This window comes from Anomaloglossus baeobatrachus, chromosome 11, assembly GCF_048569485.1.
Source record: "Anomaloglossus baeobatrachus isolate aAnoBae1 chromosome 11, aAnoBae1.hap1, whole genome shotgun sequence".
Taxonomy (NCBI): Eukaryota; Metazoa; Chordata; class Amphibia; order Anura; family Aromobatidae; genus Anomaloglossus; species Anomaloglossus baeobatrachus.
The window spans coordinates 31,174,029-31,197,900 of NC_134363.1; the positions used below are offsets into that span (position 1 = coordinate 31,174,029).

Sequence of the window (23,872 nt, forward strand, 5' to 3'; positions counted from 1 at the left end):
CCTCGTCTTTTTCCATTTGCTTTCTTTCCGTTCTCAGCTCGCCCTCCAGCAGGGCCAGCTCCATCTCCACCTGCGGGCACAACCATGTATTGGTTATCAGGGCTGGGCGGGAAGATCAAGTAATGACCACAGTATAATGTGAAAGCATTGTTTGAACACTGTACGGTATTATTTTGCCACTTGATGGCGGTATTAGTTTGGATCAGTGTCGCCATGTTATTGGATTACTATTTAATGGCCTTATTTACCCACCAAACAGTATTTTCAGGTGGTCAGCATATCTTCCTGTTTGTGCACTGTATGGCAGTATTTATTATGTGTCTTTACGAGCTCTATTATTTGAACACTGGCAGCACTGCTATATTGGCACTGTATGGCAGCATTTATTTTGTGCCTTGTTGGGTTGTATTGCTTGAACACACCGTGACACTTATATTGGCACTCTATATTTTGTGTTTTTATGGGCTGTATTGTTGAACACTATGCAACACTGTTATATTTGTACTGTATGGCAGTATTAATTTAGTGTCTTTATGGGCTGTATTATTTGAACACTGTGCAGCATTGTTATAATGGCACTGTATGGCAGTATTTATTTTGTTCCTTTATTGGCTGTATTGTTTGAACACTGTGTGGCACTGTTATAATGGCACGTAATGGCATTATTTATTTTGTTTCTTTATGGACTGTATTGTTTGAAAACTGTGTGGCACTGTTATATTGGCATTGTAAGGCAGTATTAATTTAGTGTCTTTATGGGCTGTATTATTTGAACAGTGTGGCACTGTTATATTGGCACTGTATGGCAGTATTTATTTTGTGTCTTTATGGGCTGTATTGTTTGAAAACTGTGTGGCACTGTTATATTGGCACTGTATGGCAGTATTTATTTTGTGTCTTTATGGGCTGTATTGTTTGAAAACTGTGTGGCACTGTTATATTGGCACTGTATGGCAGTATTTATTTTGTTTCTTTATGGGCTGTGTTGTTTGAAAACTGTGCGGCACTGTTATATTGCCACTGTATGGCGGTATTAATTTAGTATCTATATGGGCCGTATTATTTAAGCACTGTGTGTTATATTAGCATTGTATGGCAGTATTTATTTGGTGTCTTTATACACTATTATTTGAACACTGCGCAGCACTGGTATATTGGCACTGTATGGCAGTATTTCTTTTGTGTTTTTATGGGCTGTATTATTTTAACACTGTACAGCATGGAAAAAGTGGCACAATATGGTTGTATGTATTTTGAACCTTTATGGACTTTAATATTTAAACACTGCGGCACTGATATATTGGCAAAGTATATCAGTATTTATTTTGTAACAAAAAAAAAACTATTTAAGTATTTATTTTGTGTCTTTATTGGCTGTATTGTTTGATAACTGTGTGGCACAGTTATATTGCCATTGTATGGCTGTATGTATTTTGTACATTTGTGGTCTTTATTCTTTGAACACTGTGCAGCACTGTTATATTGGCACTGTATGGCGGTATTTATTTTGCCTTTTGAGCATTTGCTGCAAATTATTATTTTCTAGCCCCACATAAATAATCAGATCATACAATAAACATCTTTTGCTCGTTACCACTGGTATATGTGCACGATCTGGCAGTATTATTTATGCACTATATGGCCCCATTGTGTAAGTGATGTTATTAGGATATCTCCAATTGTAATATTCTACATAATATGTCCTCCATGAACTGTGACATCCAGCGTCGGATATGCAGTATCTGCTGTAAATATCTGTAATTGGTGCACAAACGCCCTCCAGCCACAAAGATAAGAGACACGTAAAACCCGTAATTGCCCAATCTGAGCTATGGACCCCGCACGCCTTCCCGGGGTCTGATGGTAGCCGCCCCCCACTGATGGTTTCCCCATGTACATCTATCAGGGCGCTCGGCAGCTCACGTCTCCGTGTCCCATTACACAAAGGGTCCATTATATGGATGTGATGAGCAGCGCCATTGTTACCCTGACACACAACACCCACTCATTGTGCTCCTGCTGTATAAATATACCGCCAATATATACACCCAGGACGAGCACGACGGACCGGCTCGGGGTTGGTAAACATCCATCAGCACGCGCGAGGCTGGCAGTGATGTATTACGGCATAACTAGTTAGCTTTACCATTCAGCATCCGGGAAAGTTGGGTGATAGTAATAGTGGCCATATAGGTTATCACCAATAAGTATGGAGGCTTCTGTTATGTCGGGGAGAGAAGAAGTGAGCCAGCTTAGGATATAAGCCACAGTGACCATTGGTGTCTGGCAGCGGTATTCTCCCTGCTCACCAATGGAGACATATGCACGATCTACGCAAATGAGCGTGCATGTGTATGGGGAAGGCGCATTTGGCTGACCGCCTAACCTAGGGCCCGTTTCATCCGATATTCACAGGCCGTGATGTCCAGACCGACCGCAGGTCCCCAGACTGAAACGCACCAGCCTGATATCTATCTATGAGACTGTTGTATTCAGAAAGAGAGACCTGCATCCAGTCCGGACACTGCGGTCCATGGAAGCCCGATATGTGACACCGGCGCCAGAAGAAAAGGTTCATCATCTATCATTACAGATATTTACTGCTTCCTTCCAGATGAAGGGAAACCTTAAAGGAGAAGTTTTCATGTTTAACTCCCCAGGTAAATGTGGGCTGTTATGTGGGTGTGATACACAGCACTCTCCGTCCCCTTCTATGGGCAGCGCTCTCCATCCCCTTTTATGTGCAGCGCTCTCCATCCCCTTTTATGGGCAGCGCTCTCCATTCACTACTATGGGCAGCGCTCTCCATTCACTACTATGGGCAGCGCTCTCCATTCACTACTATGGGCAGCGCTCTCCATTCACTACTATGGGCAGCGCTCTCCATTCACTACTATGGGCAGCGCTCTCCATTCACTACTATGGGCAGCGCTCTCCATTCACTACTATGGGCAGCGCTCTCCATTCACTACTATGGGCAGCGCTCTCCATTCACTACTATGGGCAGCGCTCTCCATTCACTACTATGGGCAGCGCTCTCCATTCACTACTATGGGCAGCGCTCTCCATTCACTACTATGGGCAGCGCTCTCCATTCACTACTATGGGCAGCGCTCTCCATTCACTACTATGGGCAGCGCTCTCCATTCACTACTATGGGCAGCGCTCTCCATTCACTACTATGGGCAGCGCTCTCCATTCACTACTATGGGCAGCGCTCTCCATTCACTACTATGGGCAGCGCTCTCCATTCACTACTATGGGCAGCGCTCTCCATTCACTACTATGGGCAGCGCTCTCCATTCACTACTATGGGCAGCGCTCTCCATTCACTACTATGGGCAGCGCTCTCCATTCACTACTATGGGCAGCGCTCTCCATTCACTACTATGGGCAGCGCTCTCCATTCACTACTATGGGCAGCGCTCTCCATTCACTACTATGGGCAGCGCTCTCCATTCACTACTATGGGCAGCGCTCTCCATTCACTTCTACGGCCAGCGCTCTCCATTCCCTTCTACGGCCAGCGCTCTCCATTCCCTTCTACGGCCAGCGCTCTCCATTCCCTTCTACGGCCAGCGCTCTCCATTCCCTTCTACGGCCAGCGCTCTCCATTCACTTCTATAGGCAGCCTTCTACATTCACTTCAATGGGCAGCGATCTCCATACACTTCAATGGACAGCACTCTCTATTCAGCCCTGGGAGGATAATCTGCTGCTCTGTCAAGTGAAACATTGAGATACCGTGCACCTCATTTCTTTGATATTTTCAAGATCTCTGCTTGCTGTCACTGAATACAAACTGTCCTGAATACATCCTGCTCACAAGGATAGCAAAGTAGAGCAGACAGTTTTAGATTTACTCCTTTATTTAGCAGTCCGATCCGCCTGCATTTTTCAGCGTTGTCGCAGAGTCCTCTCTATTCTCAAATTATGAGAAGATCCTCCTGGGACTCGGATTTAACAAAAAAAAAGCCCCAGAGTTGATGTGAGATGATATCTCCCCCAGGGTGATGACAGTGATGTTCCCAGACGGCAGTGCCATCCCTCGCCTCCTCTGGTTTCGGTTCTTCCCCCCCAAGGTAAATGTGTCTGGAAATACTGGTTTGTCAGGATGCCGGAATGACGCAGAGAGCCTGGCAGAAAGAAGGATCATTGGACGTGACTGACGGATCAGGAATTACGCCAAACGTAGAGAAAAAAGACTGACACTGAACTGTTGTGCAATATACTGAGATGTCACTATGGGCAGCACTCTCCATTCACTTCTATGGACAGCACTCTCCATTCACTTCTGTGGGCAGCACTCTCCATTCACTTCTGTGGGCAGCACTCTCCATTCACTTCTATGGGCAGCACTCCCCATTGCTTTATATGGGCAGCACTCTCCATTATAGGCAGTGCTCTCCATTCACTTCCATGAGTAGCACTCTCCATTCCCTTCCATGGGTTACGCTCGCCGTTCCCTTCTACGGGCAGCACGCTTCGTTCCCTTCTACGGGCAGCGCGCTCTGTTCCCTTCTACGGGCAGTGCACTCAGTTTCCTTATATGTGCAGCACTTTTCATTATAGGCACTGCTCTCCATTCACTTCCGTTCCCTTCTATGGGCAATGCTTTCCGTTCCCTTCTATGGGCAGCACTCTCCAATCCCTTCTATGGGCAGCGCTCTCCAATCCCTTCTATGGGCAGCGCTCCCCAATCCCTTCTATGGGCAGCGCTCCCCAATCCCTTCTATGGGCAGCGCTCTCCAATCCCTTCTATGGGCAGCGATCTCCAATCCCTTCTATGGGCAGCGCTCTCCCTTCCCTTCTACGGGCAGCGCTCTCCCTTCCCTTCTACGGGCAGCGCTCTCCCTTCCCTTCTACGGGCAGCGCTCTCCCTTCCCTTCTACGGGCAGCGCTCTCCCTTCCCTTCTACGGGCAGCGCTCTCCCTTCCCTTCTACGGGCAGCGCTCTCCCTTCCCTTCTACGGGCAGCGCTCTCCCTTCCCTTCTACGGGCAGCGCTCTCCCTTCCCTTCTACGGGCAGCGCTCTCCCTTCCCTTCTACGGGCAGCGCTCTCCCTTCCCTTCTACGGGCAGCGCTCTCCCTTCCCTTCTACGGGCAGCGCTCTCCCTTCCCTTCTACGGGCAGCGCTCTCCCTTCCCTTCTATGGGCAGTGCTCTCCGTTCCCTTCTGATGTCATTGTTTTATCTGATCCTGGGAAAGCTGGGTGGCCATTACGACCAAATTTGCCAACACCAATTCAAGGATCCTGGAAAGCTGGGTGGACGGTCAAATCGGTATCACTCAACCCCTAGAAGAGAGCGCATATAGGAAATTTGATATTGGGGAGCACTTTTTCTATAGGTTACCTCGATTTTCAGTTCTCGCCGCTGCAGCTGAAGCTCGCGGATCTCCTGCTCCAACTGTGAGATTCGGTTCATCACTTTCATCTGCTCGGCCTCCAGTCGCCTCTGAACCGGATTTCCCGCTAAATCCTCATGCTGCGGGGGCGAAAAAAAACAAAACCACAAAAAAAATGACTCAATTATAAAGCTGGCGGCCATATTGATTCCCGGGAAAGCTGGGTGGGTGAACGTAGGAGGACAACAAGGCCGCAAATACCAAACATCTCATTCTTCTTTCCCGGAAACCTCCATCAGTGGAGACGTCTGGGCCTCGTCAGTCATTGTAAACAGCGCTGCACTAAAGATGACTCTCCCTGCGGTGTTTACAGCCGGAGCACACTGTGTAAACCTCATACACCCCCCCTCCCCCGGGGAACAAATACACCCCACACTGTGACTACAAAAACCCCAAAAAGAGAAATATACTGTATATTGTTGTGGGGGTTAATAATATCCAGATGTAGCAGAGCTGAGTTTGTCGTTTAACGCTTTGTGTGTGTACGGTAGATAAAACCGCAGTCCAACGTCGTGATGTTGCCTTTGTACACTATGGAGGTCTTGCTGCAGTTGTGGGGGTATGTCTTGGGACCACCGTTCACAGTTTATGCCATATGCCCTACCTCTAATGGACGTTAAGGAAGGGGCAAACATTGAAAGGTGGGGACATTTGTCCCCCTATGCTCAGTCCACATAGAAGTAGTGCCCCCACTGAAGACCCTTGGTGTCCAATACCCGTTTTATGACCCCCCATGTGTTATGATGTCCGTCAGCAAAGATGATGCCTCCTCGTCAATGGCCCTCACAATATGATACCTCCATAATGCCTACACATGAGGCCCCACAGTGCCCCCCACTAAATGTATGAAGTCCACACAGTGCCACTACCCAGAGTACATGCCCCCCAATAGTATGATGCCTTCACACACAGTATAATTCCACCACACATTATGACGCCCCACAGTGCTCCCACACAATAAGATGCCCCCATAATGCCCCCCACACAGTACGATTCCTCTCACACACAAGGATGCCCCCACACACAGTATAATTAATTCCACCACATATTATGAAGTCCCACAGTGCCCCCACAGAATAAGATGCCCCCACAATGCCCTCCACACAGTACAATGCCTCTCACACACAAGGATGCCCCCACAGACAGTATAAGTCCACCACACATTATGACACCCCACAGTGCTCCCACACAATAAGATGCCCTCACAATGCCCCTCCACACAGTACGATTCCTCTCACACACAATGATGCCCCCACAGACAGTATAATTGCACCTCACATTATGATGCACCGCAGTAACCCCACACAATAAGATGCCCCCACAATGCCCTCCACACAGCATGATGCCTCTCTCACACAATGATGCTCCCATACACTGTATAATTCCATGACATATTATGATGCCCCACAGTGCCCACACAATAAGATTCCCCCACAATGCCCTCCACACTGTACGATGCCACTCACACGCAATGATGTCCCCACACACAGTATAAGTCCACCACACATTATGACACCCCACAGTGCCCCCACACAATATGATGCCCCCCACACAGTACAATGCCTCTCACGCAATGATGCTCCTATGCCCACGTTGTAATGCCCCCACGCATTACGATATCCTATAATGTGAACAGTGTCTATTTTCCCCTAATATAATGCCTCTACTCCACAGGCAAGTTAAAAAGAAAACAAACTAAAAACAATAACCTAGCCCCGTCCATGCTGTCTGTGGCCTCAGGTTGACCAGTTGAATGGTGGAGCCAAGAGTCAACTGCTCCCTGTGTGTCGCCCTGGGCAAGCCAGGGGACACAGGTCACACACCACCACACCCCACATCCCAGGTAGGCACACCTAAGCTGAACCAAAAATCCTTGTTGCCTTCCTCCAGAGGCTGATGATGCACACCAGGGGGTGGGCCAGGCGGTTGGCTCCGCCCACCAAGGAGATCACAGCTCTGGAGGCGGGAAGTACCAGGCAGATAACCCCGGGCAGGGGAAGAGTGAAGTCTAGCTGAGGGCTAGAGTAAACAACAGAGAAGTGAAAGTGGAGGAAAGAAGAGTAGTAAAGGAGGAAAGCAAGAAGTGGTGACAGAGCAGAGAGTGTGCCAAGCCTGAGAGCCCAGCTTTGTGTAGGGCCAGAACAGCAAGGTCAGCGACGGCGGTGACTGTCCGGAGGGGGGACCGTTTGGAAGTTCCTGGAAGGACCCCGTTGGCTGTGTGCCCGGTGGTCTGGAGCAGTGTTCCGAAGGACAGTCAGCACCAGGGCAGGGGCCTCTCGGACCCCGGCAAGGCTAGGAGTCGCCAAATTTGCCGAATCCGTCAGTGAAGGGGACGTAGATTCCCCCAACAACCAAGTCCCGATTGAAGGCAACAGCCCAACCCGTAGAACAGAGGCACCGCCACCGCCAGGGCACCAGTCTCTGAGGGCCAGCGCCTGCGGGCAAAGTGTAGTGCTCCTCCGGCCCAGCTTGAAGCCGGGGAGCGGGTTACCGGTGGGGACCCATCGCAACCAACCGTACATACAGGTGCAAGGAAGAGGGACATCACCGTCACCTACCGGGAGAGCAAAGCAGCCGTCTGTGGGACCGTCCTACCAGCCGTTTGGTTTACCGTACAAACTGTGTCCACGTCTCAGGCTGAGTGAGTACCACAGTGCCGCAAGGCACAGCGCTGTCCCCGCGTCCCTGCGCCCACCAAGCCCTGCACCTCCCAAGCCATCACCGGGCCCCGGGATCACCAACCCCTACCCACGGAGGGGCAACACAACACCTGGCTGCTCCCCATCACCATCCCCGGGATCCCCGCATTAAGCAGCGGTGGTGCTACACATCACCACAACCGTGGGTGGCGTCACGGACATTATCCCAACATCCCAAACCCCCCTTTCACTCACGGGCGAGGAGTGCCGCTCGAGAAAAACCCCCGGGATCCGGCCTACGGCTCGAGCCACCACTGAGCAGCCGGACCCGAGCAGAAGGGGTGAGCGCGGTGTGCTGGCACCCTCCTCCCCGCCCGCGACACCTGCTCCACCATTACGGTATATTCTTTTGGGTCTGCATCTTTAGGACGCAGATACAGTTTAAAGCAGGATGTGCCACCGACCTCCATGGACAGCGGGACAGTCTTTTTGGATGCAGGAAAGTTAGGAGACATGTGGTACGTCATTGACAGACCGTCCGTGTTTTAGAATTGCGCTATACTTGGCGACCCGTCACCGTCAGTCCCACCGACACTGAATGTGGAGGTCTGAGGGCTGCTAATCAATAGGGGCCCGTTGGGTAGTGATCTTCTTACATATATCACCTATTCTGGGGTTAAATATGTATTTTTAGAATCAAATGAATGGCAGGCATGACCCTCCGGAGGGTCTACAGATGACCGGTGTGGGACTTTTGGGAGGTCATGACCTCTAGTAATAGTAAATGTCTTGTGTGAATATTTACTCTCGTATATGTAAACCTGATGCGTCCCCCAGGTACAACGGCAATTATTTGCTGATGACAATGCCATAGTGACTAGAATTTTTGGCAACAGCTGCTCCATTAATGGTAAACTGTACAAAATGCCTGCCATAAACCATGGCGGCCATTATTAAGACACTTACGGATGTGTTTTATTCATGAAAACCAATTCGTATGTCAACTAATGGCACAAATGGGTATAAATGTAACCTTGTGTGTGATTGTTGCTGAGGCACTACTGGATGCTTCCGTCATTACCATAGCATTTTATGACAGCCATTTTGCACAATTTGTCATCAATGGAGCAGCTGTTGCCAAAAAATGTAGTCACCGTGGAATTGCCATCAGAATATAATTGCCGGTTGACATGAAGGACACATCAGCTTTATAGTTTACATCCACTATGTATATATAGCGTACCGTGTGTCCCTCAAAACGTTATAAATATATATGTGTGTGTGTGTATGTATATATATTATATATATATTATATATATATATATATAGAAAAAAAAATAGAAAAAAATATATTTGTATATATATATATATATATATATATATATATATATATATATATATATATATATATATATATATATATATATATATATATATATATATATATATATATATCCATTTATCTATATATATATATATATGTATATATATTTTCTTGGCAACCAATCATGGATCAGCTTTCATTTTGTAAATGTGACGCCCTGGACCCCAGGGGTCACAGGTAACACCACCACCACATTTCACACACACACCCCCCACCCCGGTGAGGACACACCCGTCACCCGAAAGGGAGACCTGATGCCTCCCTCAGGGCAAGTAGAGCACACCAGGTGGGCGGAGCCAGGCGGAAAGGCACGCCCACCGAGGAGACTACTGTCCTGAGGCAGGAAGTTCAAGTTTAGTTGAGAGTGGAGAGTGAAAGTGACAGAGAGGGAAAGTGCGGAGTAGAAACGTCAGGCAGACAGAGGGTGGTGGCCATCTGCAGTCGGACCGGTACACAACCAGCAGAACCGTAAGGACCGGCTAAGGGTTGGAGCCCGCCGGACCTGAACTGGGAAGTCAAACGTTTTACCGGAGCACCGGAGAGCGGGTACTCGGACCCCGACCTAGCTCTGAAGCCACCGAGCATAGACAAATTGACTGATTGCTGGCTGGACCTCACAGGTTCACCCACACCTAAGTCCCGACAGAAGGCAAAAGCCCACCGTCACCGAGTGAGCGCCACCGCCAAGGGCCAAACACCCGACGGGCCAGCGCCTGCGGGCAACTGAGGGCTCCTCCGGCAGCCAAAACGCCGAGGAGCGAGCTAACACTGCTTAGACAGGGAAGCTGAACACACAACACAGGTGCAAGGGAGAAGGGGCCACCACCAACCCCACAGGGGACACCGGCAGCCGGCTGCGAGACCCGACCATCACCGAACTTTGGTTTACCACCGACTCTGAGCCTGGTTAATCGTGAGTACATCAGTGCCACCCGGGCACAGCACCGCAGCGCGCCCCTTGCACCGCGACCAGCCTCCCAGCATTGCCGGCCCCCTTACCACCGGGCTCCGGGACACACCGCCCTTACCCACGGAGGGGTTAATGTGACGCCCTGGCACAGCCAGGTTGTCACATAAAGAGTTAATCCTCCTTGGTAATATGATCTCACACGGTGCAGCATGACAAAGCACAGCCCCCCAGTGTAAGGGAAAAGCAGAGGAGAGGGGAGGGGCTGGAGCAGACAGTGTGGGGAGGCAGACAGGACGGTAGTGATGGGCAGTCCGGCTCTTTTTGATGAGCCGGCTCATTCGGCTCGGCTCACCAAAAAGAATCGGCTCTTTCGGCTCAAAAAACGGCTCTTTTTTTAAAAAAAAACCCTCTGCTACACCTTGTGATGATACAGAACCTCCCCTGTACATTGGGAACCTCATTCTACACCCTTGTATGTATCTAGTGAAGCAGTAAAAACAGTTTTTAGCATTATTGTTTCCGTTTCCTCAGATTGTCAGCTCTTCTGGACAGGGCCCTCGCTCCTCTTTTATGTGGTGTTTTTTGTACATGTCCTTTCTACATTAGTCAGTGCTCTGATATGTGTCGCTCCTACAAAAGATTATAATTCCTGAAAATAAAGGCGAGTTGCAATTACTGTGCTGCCTGTCACTATATGTGCAACACACACACACTGTACATACTGAACACAAAGGACACACATACACACATTGTACACACACACTGTACATACTGAACACAAGGGACACACATACACACATTGTACACACACACTGTACATACTGAACACAAAGGACACACATACACACATTGTACACACACACTGTACATACTGAACACAAGGGACACACATACACACATTGTACACACACACTGTACATACTGAACACAAGGGACACACATACACACATTGTACACACACACTGTACATACTGAACACAAAGGACACACATACACACATTGTACACACACACTGTACATACTGAACACAAGGGACACACATACACACATTGTACACACACTGTACATACTGAACACAAAGGACACACATACACACATTGTACACACACACTGTACATACTGAACACAAAGGACACACATACACACATTGTACACACACACTGTACATACTGAACACAAAGGACACACATACACACATTGTACACACACACTGTACATACTGAACACAAGGGACACACATACACACATTGTACACACACACTGTACATACTGAACACAAAGGACACACATACACACATTGTACACACATACTGTACATACTGAACACAAAGGACACACATACATACACACATTGTACACACATACTGTACATACTGAACACAAAGGACACACATTGTACATACACACATTGTACACATACTGTACGCACACCAAAATATGGAAGCATAGGATACTGAATAGCAAAATCAGTTTATTTCAACACAACCTGGAACAGAAATGTTTAAATGCTAACATAGCATGGGTCCAACTTCTGCTGGTGGTGCACAGCACTACAAATCCCAGCAAGTGGAGCACAATATGGCAATGCAACACTAGTTACATACCAACTTTTTTAACAGTTAAGTGACAATAAATGTCATTGAGGTAGTATTGCACATAAAACAAATGTATAGAGGTTGTCCTGACTAACATTGATGGTCTGGCCTAAGGGTATGTGCGCACGTTGCTTTTTACCTGCTTTTTACCTGCTTTTTTGCTGCTTTTTCTTCTGCGCTGTTTAATGCCAAAATGGATGTGTTCTTCTATTCAAGCAAAGTCTATGGGAATTTGGGTCTCTTGTTCACACTATGTTGTTCAAAATGCTGCCTTTTTGTGGCAGAACTTTGGTCAAAAACTCAGCTTTGCAGTGCAAAACCCAAATGGCAAAAACAATTGACATGTTGCTTCTTTGAAAAGCTGAGTTTTTGACCAAAGTTCTGCCTCAAAAAGGCAGCATTTTGAACAACATAGTGTGAACAAGAAACCCAAATTCCCATAGACTTTGCTTGAATAGAAGAACACATCCATTTTGGCATTAAACAGCGCAGAAGAAAAAGCAGCAAAAAAGCAGGTAAAAAGCAACGTGCGCACATACCCTTACTATAGCTAATCAATGTGTGATGGCTGGAGGGCGGATGTGCGGTATCTAGCCGCTGTCACTACATACAAGATGGAGCACCTTCATAACAGCAAATCTGGCCAACATTAAGAACAGCTGATCATCCGAGGTGTCGGGTGCTGCCCTACAGCAATCACACATTGATCAACTAAAGCAGAGGTGAGGACCTCCAGGTCTGGAGGGTGCAGGTCATGTGTTCAGGATTTCCTTATGGTACTGTCACACTGGTGGAGGATCGCCTCTGAACATGCCTGTAGTCCAGGCGAGGCAGGGGGCTATACTTTGTATGGCTCCCGTCATGTGTCAGCACACTATTGCTGCGTCACACTGGTGGAGGATCGCCTCTGAACATGCCTGTAGTCCAGGCGAGGCAGGGAGCTATACTTTGTATGGCTCCCGTCATGTGTCAGAGCACTATTACTGCGTCACACGCGGCAATGTGTTCAGATCGCCTGCTCCTCATCGCCAGGTTTCCCAGCAATGCTAGGCAACCTCCGAATTCAGGAGATGAGCGGTGGCAGCGGGAAATTTCCCTGTCACACGAGGCGACACACTGGCGATGTCATTGTAACTTGACCATGCCTACTAAGTTGCAGCAACATCGCCAGTGATACCTCCCTGTCTGACGGGGTCTTTAGTATTGCACAGTTGATAATTGAATCATCTACACTGTGTGTGACACTCAAGACCTGAAGTTTCCCATCTCTGAATTAAAGTAAGGGCCCTGTCACACATGTCAATGTGGTGGGCAACGTCGCTGATGACCGTGTGACCCCGCCCACCGCATCAACGTCACGGGTGAGATGTCATATGTGACGATCTCACCTGCGACTTCTCCTGCAATGTCGCTGTGTGATGCCATAGCATCACACCAGTGTCTCCAGGAGCTATAGTGCAGCTCCTGAAGTCGCTGGTGTGAAGGTGTCACATGCAGCGATGTCGCTAGATTGCAGTTGCGTGGTTTTCGGTCCGGACCGAAAACTTCGCGACTGCGACCAGCGATAAATTGTGGGGCGATTTTGCCGGGTCACACGTGGCGATGCACTCACAATATCGCCACAGTGACATCGCTGTGGCGATATCGTGAGTCACATTAAGCTGCGGGGAAACCAGGAGAGGTAAGTACAGATTTATTTTTTAATGAGTACACGCTCGCCAGAGGATTATGGGGGAGGAGGGGGGTGCATTATAGTCTATGGCGAGTTGTGAGGCTGCATTATGCTATGTGGAAGGCTGTGAGGCTGCATTATACTATATGGAGGGCTGTGAGGCAGTATTATACTATATGGAGGATAATGGGGGTGCATTATTATAATTGGATGACTATGGGATGCATTATAATATATAAATGACTATGAGGGTACATTGTGATACATGGAGGAATATGGGGATGCGTTATAATAATTGGATGACTATGGTGGTGGGAGGGGAACACCATATATACCAGGATAAGGGACATATATACACGGGGCCCATACATATGATCTGACCAACATGTGTGCGCGCGGAGTGTGAAAGGTGGGGGAGTGCCCAGGTCTACATTTCACACTGTGGCTCACCAGACTCTAGTTACGCCACTGATAATTAGGAAGCGATACAAAAAAAAGTGTTTTATAGATGTGTGCAGATGTCAGATCTATTTACATCTAAAAATGCCAGGATTTGTTAACAGAAATAGAAAAAAAGTCTTAACTGCGAGAATTGTGACACCACAACGCCACAGACATGCATATAGAGGCTAATGAATATGTTGTATGTAGTCACCAAACTAGTAAAAAAATATCAATTGTGGTCACAAAAAAAAATACACACACACACACAGACACACACACACACACACATGCACACACACACAGCAGCTTCCACTAAACATTGAAGGAATGGAGACATGGCTTATTATCAATGATTTTCTCTTTTTTAGGTCAGAAAGAAAACCTTACAGGGTTAAATGAACATGTCAGGGGTCATCTGTTCTGTGCACACACTGGACACTAAGTGCTAACTTCTATTAACTCTATACAATGATTGAAGCTGTATACACTTCTTTACATATGTTTGGTCTAAAATGCTATTACCCAACAACTGGTCAGGTATTTACTGTAGTGGTCCTGAACCCTGACTATAATACCTAGAGAAGATGATCATTGTTATCAGCAAACAAGCTGAGCCCCTCTCCTCCTACACATTACCATATGTGCCAGTCGAGGTCAGAAAACTTAACCCTAGCACATCATTCCCTGGTACTCAATTGTGCCCACTGAACTAAGGAAGAACCACTATGTGTGTATAGCTTTAAGTGTCAGCTCCTGCCCAGAGCTTGTGTTTACTTTACTCTTCTCCTTATCTCCTGCTTCCCCCTGAAGCAGAGAGAAAAAAAAAAAAAAGCGGCTCTTTATGGCTCGTTCACTTTGATGATTCGGCTCATATCGTTCACTTCAAAGAGCCGGCTCAAAGAATCGGCTCGTTCGCGAACGACACATCACTACAGGACGGAAGTCTGAGCTGTAGCTCCCGGCTGGGAGTGAAGTGTGCTCTGAGAGGGCCGGGACAGGCCGTAGTGAGGAAGGGGCCAGAACAGGTAGCCGGAGCCGGGCGGTGGCCCCTCGGTACCTGGGTACCCGGATCACTACAGGGGAGTGATTCCCCGTTCCCGGCTGAGGAGCAGTGGAAGAGAGTGGAGAGAAAGACACTTGCTGCAGGGAAAGAACAAGCAGGGCTGCTGCACCGTGTGTGGGATACAAACACCCCCGTACCGAAGGCTGCGGACACCGGCAATTCTTAGTTCACCAGTGACTCCGTGTGACTTTATTGTGAGTACACTCGTGCCCTCGGGCACTGCACTGCAGCACTGCGCCCTGCCCCCCCCCCCTGCTTACCCCATCACCGGGCCCCGGGACAACCAACCCCCCTACCCACGGAGGGGACATAACAACTACGCTGCTCCCTGTCATCGCTCCCGAGATCCCCTTCCAGAGCAGCGGTGGTGTTCCACCATCACCACAACCGTGGGTGGCGTCACGGACAATCTCCCCTAACAAAACCCCTTTTACTGTGGAGCCTGGGATCACAGACCGGGTCACGCCATCGTGATACCCACAGAAGTGACTCTGTGGCCCGGATCTGAGTACCCCTGGTCCCCGGGTGAAACATTTGGCGTCACGAACAGGATCGAACCCATCCAGTTATCTGGAGGAAGTGCGCCTTATTCTGGACTGTCAGCGGTGATCTGCTGCAAAAATCTTAAAGTCACCATCTTTGCCGCCATTTTGGGCGCGAAAATCTCCCGCCCAGCACCTTCTTCCCCAAGCGTTGGGCGCGAAAAAGAGGCTCCGCCCCCCAAGAACGCGGGCGGAAGTGAAGCTCCGGAGGACCGGAAGCGAAAGGGAAACTTTAAAAGTTGCTGGAAGGACTGCTCCCGAGTACAAAGGGGGAGCAGTAGAAAGGAACCGCAGCTTATGTGACAAGGACTGTGGAAGCAGGGACGCCAGGACTCTGCCAGCATTTGGTTCCTGGAAGAGGCCGCCGCAGCGATGCACCGAGCCGTTACCCCTGTTACCGGTAGCGGAGCCCGCAGCGCCTGTTGGGGAGGACCCAGACCTGGGGTCCCCAGGCCTCACCTTTGTCACCACCCTGCCACCGGCCCCGGCAGTCCGCCCGGCCGCGACGGAGATGATGACGGCTCCGGCAGTCCGCTCGGCCGCAACGGCAGCAAAGTACCGGTCCCGTTGACCAATCTGGAACCGTGTCTGGACTGGGGTCAAGGGGTGCTGCCTGGGTTTTAGGGGCAGCACCAAGGCTAGGTTGTTTGGGTGGGTGACTGAAGGAACCGTTACCCTGTTATTATTAAAAGTGTTGGACTGTTACTGCAATGTTAAAGTGATGTGCATCCCGTTTTGGGAGGATTGAAAATGTTTAAATTGTTTATCCTTTTTTTTTTTCCAGTTTTAATAAAATGTCGGTGCCTAGCCGGCCCGAGGACGGGCCGTGTTTTACCAAGGGGGTGTGTGACGCCCTGGCACAGCCAGGTTGTCACATAAAGAGTTAATCCTCCTTGGTAATATGATCTCACACGGTGCAGCATGACAAAGCACAGCCCCCCAGTGTAAGGGAAAAGCAGAGGAGAGGGGAGGGGCTGGAGCAGACAGTGTGGGGAGGCAGACAGGACACGGAAGTCTGAGCTGTAGCTCCCGGCTGGGAGTGAAGTGTGCTCTGAGAGGGCCGGGACAGGCCGTAGTGAGGAAGGGGCCAGAACAGGTAGCCGGAGCCGGGCGGTGGCCCCTCGGTACCTGGGTACCCGGATCACTACAGGGGAGTGATTCCCCGTTCCCGGCTGAGGAGCAGTGGAAGAGAGTGGAGAGAAAGACACTTGCTGCAGGGAAAGAACAACCAGGGCTGCTGCACCGTGTGTGGGATACAAACACCCCCGTACCGAAGGCTGCTGACACCGGCAATTCTTAGTTCACCAGTGACTCCGTGTGACTTTATTGTGAGTACACTCGTGCCCTCGGGCACTGCACTGCAGCACTGCGCCCTGCCCCCCCCCCCTGCTTACCCCATCACCGGGCCCCGGGACAACCAACCCCCCTACCCACGGAGGGGACATAACAACTACGCTGCTCCCTGTCATCGCTCCCGGGATCCCCTTCCAGAGCAGCGGTGGTGTTCCACCATCACCACAACCGTGGGTGGCGTCACGGACAATCTCCCCTAACAAAACCCCTTTTACTGTGGAGCCTGGGATCACAGACCGGGTCACGCCATCGTGATACCCACAGAAGTGACTCTGTGGCCCGGATCTGAGTACCCCTGGTCCCCGGGCGAAACATTAACACCAAGGCTGCGCCATCACCTCGTCCCCCGGGAGCCCCACTCAGGGCGGTACATAAACAGCTATGGTAAAATGAAAGCTGTGCTATGATTGGTCTCTATTGGCAACAAAGACAGGCTGTTCTGTTAGACTAGGCCCAAATGGGGCATATTTATTAAAAAAAGGCTATGTCAGGTCAGAAAACATTTGAGGGACACGCACTACACTAATAAATAAATAAGTGTATTTATTTATGTGTAGTGCGTGTCCCTCAAATGTTTTCTGACCTGACATAGCCTTTTTTTAATAAATATGCCGCATTTGGGCCTAGTCTAACAGAACAGCCTGTCTTTGTTGCCAATAGCGACCAATCACAGCACAGCTTTCATTTTACCATAGCTGTTTACAAAATGAAAGCCAAGCTTTGATTGGTTGCCATGGGCAACAAGGAGCAGTTGTTATTTTCTCAACATTTTGGATGAAAGAAGCCTAAAAATCTTAAAAAAAGCTTTTATATCTATTAATTAATTAATTAATAAGCTAGATGTAAAGTGCTATTTGCATGAAAAATGAATAGAAAAAATGCTATCATAACGTATATATAAATATGAGGGTTATGAAGTGGTTAATGGCGTTCTGATCACATGGCTCCCGGGGTAATGTAATGTGCAGGACTTTGGTACACCGTGTGTGCTGCAGTCGGCCCGTGCCTGGCATTCTGCCCGCTGTCACCTGCGTCTGGTGACTGTACGTTGTCACCTCGGCCCGTGACTCAGACAACGTGACACATAATGTACGATATGGCAAGTCGTCCCCGTCACCTCCCCCCTGTGTTCAAGACAGAAATGGGGATCTGGGCAAAGAGCCAACTATACTTTTCTCACCATCTCCATTACAGGAAACCAAAAGATGGCGGCTCTTAAAGACCCCTCACAAGTAAATACAAGTTCTCTCACTTATATCCAATAAATATTCTCTACGGTTATGGTGGATGGGACAAGCTATCTTGAAGGATTCTCTACAGTAAAGGGAGAATGTGTACACGGGCTTCCTGACTTTCCCTCAAAAAGAGTCAGGCATATTAAATTTCAAAGTCTGGCAGGGTATTCCTCCACTATTCCCATAAAGCACTTATGCACGCTCACCTGAACTGAGTGTGCATGCATAGGTTCCAACCTAAGCCTATTGTTCCTTTACTAATCCGAGAAGTTGTCTTTCAGGATGCTGAGAAAGCTGGGTGACCACTCTGCGGAAGCTGTACGGATGTCTCCGTGTCGGGGTGACGCTGATTTGATTGATGGTTTTCGGTAACACCTGTAATTATTTTCTCAGTTTGTAGCACTGGGAGCGGTTTTATTGCCTCCTCTTGTTGCCAAATGCTGGTGTTACAGGAAGATTCAAGACGTCCGGGAAGCTGAGATATTGGGAGCTGTTTGATGGATTCCGGGACATTGATCACTAGGGTTTTTTCGTTCGGACCCGTTCACACTTGTGAACCTACGGGATGCTAATTAAGTCAGTAACAAGCCGGTATGTCTTGTATCCATCCCAATTTCCTGGCCCCAACATACAGCTCCTCATATCTCAGCTTCTTGTACGATCTCAATCATTATTACACCCGCTTATAGTATACAATATATATGTAGAAGAAGCATTAAGTCAACTCACCCCCGTCCTGGAGGAAATCTTAAAATCGCTACCGTCTTCACCAGCTGCACATATGATACTGTGTGATACTATGGTATGTCCATTGCTATATTATGGGATGTCAATCAGACAGTTATGGGCAACATCCTGTCTCATGCCATTAGGAAGAATCTACAGTATAGTGCTATACCCTGATCATCCTTTGTTAAAGGGACAGCACATCATAATTCTTGACAGTGACAATATAGGATATTTTCTTTGCACCACCTTCTTGTGGAAAGGGGTATAGGTGGCAATAACCAAAAGTGTCCTGATAAGACTACCCATTCCCAGGACTCACCTGATGGCAATGACCAAAACTATCCTGGCAAGACTATGTGCCGCCCCCGTGCCAGCAGCCGAGCTGCTCGGATCCAGGTTCTCAGTGGCTCGAGGGTCTCCGGACCCAGGGGTCGTGCGGCCACTCAAATGAAGGGGGGTATTTACAAGGGAGGTTATAGACTTTGTGACGCCACCTGTGGTATGTGGTAATTAGGAGTACCACCGCTGCAGTTGGGAGTACCTAGGGATGATGGAATGGGGCAGCCAGGTGTTGTGACCTTCCAGGGGTAGGGGGGATACCCCGGGGCTCGGTGACAGTAGATAGTGCCGTTGGGTGCAGGGGGTCACTGTTGTACTCACTCAGTCCATTAAGCTGACACCAACAACTGGTCAAACAAGTCTCTTGACACCGCTGCCGCTGAGGGTAGCTTAGTTCGGGTCCCGTCCCCAATGGTGCTGCCTGGTGATCCGTGATCTGCCTCCTGGCACTAAGTTTACTTCTTTGGTGGTCCCGGTAGTGTGAAACTTGCCGGGTCCCGCTCCCCACTATGGCTAAGTGTGGGAGCTTGCTCTCAGGGCTCACGCTTGGGATTTGATGGACTGTTTTGAATTGGAAAGTCCTATCCCCCTCGTTGCGCTAATGCCCCGATTTTGGAGTGGGTGGGAACGGCTCTTGAAGACTCCGTTGTCCTCGGGTAAATTATCGGGTTGCCTGAAGCTACTCCCCGACCTAGGGTCCACGTACCCCGTCGTGCCTTGGTCCCAGCCCGGTGATGGTGCAAGGCCGCCGGCTGTCCTCGACAGATCCGTGCCCCTTGCCACGATCCCCTGCGACCGGGGGTCCAGCTCCTCTAGGCCCAGGCCACCATCCGCCACCTAGATTGCCTCCTAGGAGCCCTGCTCCTGACCTCCTCTCACTTTCACTACTCAGACCCAACTCTCTACTGACACTCCTGACCTCCCCTCTCTAACCTCCCACGTGGGCGACTCTATTCCACTCATGCCGTCCACTGATGTGTTTGGTGGGTGTGGTGCAGAGTGTATCTAGGGTTTTAATTAGCTGATTAAGGCAACACCATATAGTTAGGGACCCTAAACCAAGAAGGAGGTGGACACTGCGCGGGAGGGCAGATTGTGCAATACCTTGTGACGATCAGATAGTCCAGGGGCGTCACAACTACCCATTCCCAGGGCTCACCTGGTGGCAATAACCAAAACTGTCCTGGCAAGACTACCCATTCCCTGGACTCACCTGAGTGTGTGCACTTTCCGTACTGCTGGTCTCCTCATCATCAGTGGTGCTGTCCGTCACCCTCCCTCCCTCCGAGGACATGGAATCTCCTTCCAGTTCCTCCACAGTGGGCTCCCATACACATTCCTCCTTCCGTTCAGGAGACATGGACTTGGCTTTCCGACTCCCTGACTTCAGGCAGATTTGTAAGTCTGGCTGCCCCAACAGTGTTCCAGGACATCCGACAACCATGAGGAATGAAGACGTGATCCCTGTGATGAAAAAAAAAAGTGTCAGATGGAACCTCAAGATGTGGAACTTCGAACTTCAAGAAAGGAACAAATGGCCCTTTCAAATTTCAGACCACAACTGACTATATAACAGAACCTCATTTACTACCATCAATCCAGTAAACCTTTGGAGGACCATGTAAGTCTCAAGGGAGATCCTATAAAAAAAAATGGTTCCCAAAATGCAGTATCCCTTTCATTCAAAGTGCCGTAAAAAAAGATCTCCTAGTCCAGAAGAGCAACTTGCCACATCTCGAATTTGGAAGACCTAACCCTTCTCAAGGCATGGAAATCTCAATCACCCCACTTAGAAGTACCATTTCTTTTATTATGTCAAAATAGGAAATTAAGGTCACCCCCAGCCCCTAGGGCCTGATTGAAGGAGATATAGGAGGACACAAATGGTCCAGTTATTAGAAAAGTAGAACATCGCTGACCAGGAATGACACCAGGTCACACTTCCCTTCTATAAAGGTTCTTCAAGGCTTGGGAATCCAGTAAACCTTTGGAGAACCTTGTCGATCTCAAGGGACGTTCTGTAAAAAAGGGTTCCCAAAGTGCAGGACCATTTCAATCAAAGTGCCATAAAAAAAAGATCTCCTAGTCCAGAAGAGCAACTTGCCACGTCAAGAATTTTAACCCTAGAATGCGCAACCATAGAAATCTGCAATATTTCTATTTCTACAAGTAACCTAGCAGGCTTGCGAGGCCCCAGGTATGCGTTCTAGGGTTAAAGACCTAATCCTTCTCAAGGCATCGAAATCCCAATTGATGCCTTAAGAAGAATTAGGTCTTCAGCCCACCTAGGAGCACCATCTTTTTCTTATCACATCAAAATAGGAGTCTAAGGTCACCCCCAACCCCTAGGACCTGATTGGGCCTATAACTTCTTTTCGTGCCATGTGAAAGGAATATAAATTATATATAACGGTTGGGGAACATTTAGAGATTTCGTATTGAGGCCAAAAAAGTTGAAGTGATGGCTCAAAGGAACAGGGTAGCAGCCATACGCAAGTGCACTGCAAGCCAATATCAAAGTCCACCAAAAACAAGCATTTACGGGGAAAACGTCTGTAATGTTTGAGACTAGGGTCACGTATGAAGGTCTACTTTCACTGTCTATCAATGACAATGCCATTTCGACACTTTCCCTAGAAATGGGAAATGATCCCTTTTAGTGAGTAAGTAAGATCACGAGTATTTTCGCACCCTTCCCCCCATTTATGGGTGAGTTCCCATGTTCTCACTCAGTGTACTTTTCTCATGATATACCGCACTGTTTGTTTATTGACTTCTTAGTCTTACTATTACTTCAGCTTCTCACCGCAAGGGTTCAGCGCAGACTCGGAGAGACTCCTTGGACATTTTATTCTCAAACCTCAGATTTTACAGCAAACCCGAGGACACAAAGTCACAGAGGTCACGTTGTGCAACAGAGCGAAGACCAACCATTACTTTCAGACTATGGCCGTTTTTGGCATCATTTATGCTTTGACAGCAGATGTAATATCTGCAGATTTTCACTACCTTAAACTGTGGTTGTAAATGCCGGCCTGATGATGACGAGGATCTGTGTGGAAACTCCCTGAAAGCTATCAGTGACCAAATATATCTAGATATGCTGCTAGAGGAGCTGGGAAAGTCAGGACTTTCCATGAAAAAGCCCTTATAAGTGAAAAACAGACTATAAAAAGAAAATCTAACTCAAATATGTCTGAAAATCTATAGTATATAAGTATAAATAAAAGGAAAGAAAGCAAGAGAGAAAGGGAAAAAAGCAAGGGAGAGAGGAAAATAGCAAGAGAGAGAAAGGAAAGAAAGCTAAAAAGAAAGCAAGAGAGAAAGGAAAAAAAGCAAAAGAGAAAGGAAAAAAAAAAGCAAGGGAGAGAGGAAAAAAGCAAAAGAGAGAAAGGAAAGAAAGCAAGAATGAAAGGAAAGAAAAAGCTAAAAAGAAAGAAAGCAAGAGAGAAAGGAAAAAAAGCAAGAGAGAAAGGGAAAAAAACAAGAGAGAGAAAGAAAAGAAAGAAAAAGAGAAAGGAAAGAAAGCTAAAAAGAAAGAGAAAGGAAAGAAAGTGAAAAAGGGAAGAAGGAAAGCAAGAGAGAAAGGGAAAAAAGCAAGGGAGAGAGGAAAATAGCAAAAGAGAGAAAGGAAAGAAAGCAAGAGTGAAAGGAAAGAAAAAGCTAAAAAGAAAGCAAGAGAGAAAAGAAAAAAAGCAAGGGAGAGAGGAAAAAAGCAAAAGAGAGAAAGGAAAGAAAGCAAGAGTGAAAGGAAAGAAAAAGCTAAAAAGAAAGAAAGCAAGAGAGAAAGGAAAAAAGCAAGAGATGAAAGGGGAAAAAAACAAGAGAGAAAGGGAAAAAAACAAGAGCGAGAAAGAAAAGAAAGAAAAAGAGAAAGGAAAGAAAGCTAAAAAGAAAGAAAGAGAGAAAGGAAAGAAAGTGAAAAAGGGAAGAAGGAAAGAAAGAAGGAAAGAAAGCAAGAGATAAAGGAAAGAAAGAGCGAAAGGGAAGAACGCAAGAGCGAAAGGGAAGAACGCAAGAGCGAAAGGGAAGAACGCAAGAGCGAAAGGGAAGAAAGTAAGAGCGAAAGGGAAGAACGCAACAGCGAAAGGGAAGAACGCAACAGCGAAAGGGAAGAACGCAACAGCGAAAGGGAAGAACGCAACAGCGAAAGGGAAGAACGCAACAGCGAAAGGGAAGAAAGCAAGAGCGAAAGGGAAGAAAGCAAGAGCGAAAGGGAAGAAAGCAAGAGCGAAAGGAAAGCAAGCAAGAGAGAAAGGAAAGCAAGCAAGAGAGAAAGGAAAGAAAGCAAGAGAGAAAGGAAAGAAAGCAAGAGAGAAAGGAAAGAAAGCAAGAGAGAAAGGAAAGAAAGCAAGAGAGAAAGGAAAGAAAGCAAGAGCAAAAGAGAAGAAAGCAAGAGCGAAAGGGAAGAAAGTAAGAGCAAAAGAGAAGAACGCAAGAGCGAAAGGAAAGAACGCAAGAGCGAAAGGAAAGAACGCAAGAGAGAAAGGAAAGAACGCAAGAGAGAAAGGAAAGAGATAAAGGAAAGAAAAGAAGAAAGGAAGCCCTGTCCTTTAGGGCTC

At 48.1% G+C, this 23,872-nt stretch overlaps 1 protein-coding gene across 2 annotated transcripts in view; it reads right to left on the bottom strand.

The window, feature by feature from the left end:
* PHLDB3 (pleckstrin homology like domain family B member 3) overlaps positions 1 to 23,872 on the bottom strand; it is a 78,239-nt gene that overhangs the window by 30,029 nt on the left and 24,338 nt on the right. For both annotated transcript variants that reach the window (XM_075327495.1, XM_075327494.1), the window contains exons 2-4: positions 20,524 to 20,774; positions 5,354 to 5,485; positions 1 to 70 (exon numbers count right to left, since the gene is read on the bottom strand). The exon at positions 1 to 70 is cut by the window's left edge and continues 68 nt beyond it. In XM_075327495.1, the coding sequence (XP_075183610.1) occupies positions 1 to 70; positions 5,354 to 5,485; positions 20,524 to 20,754 (433 nt within the window). In that variant the 5' untranslated portion in view covers positions 20,755 to 20,774. The remainder of the gene's footprint in view (positions 71 to 5,353; positions 5,486 to 20,523; positions 20,775 to 23,872) is intronic.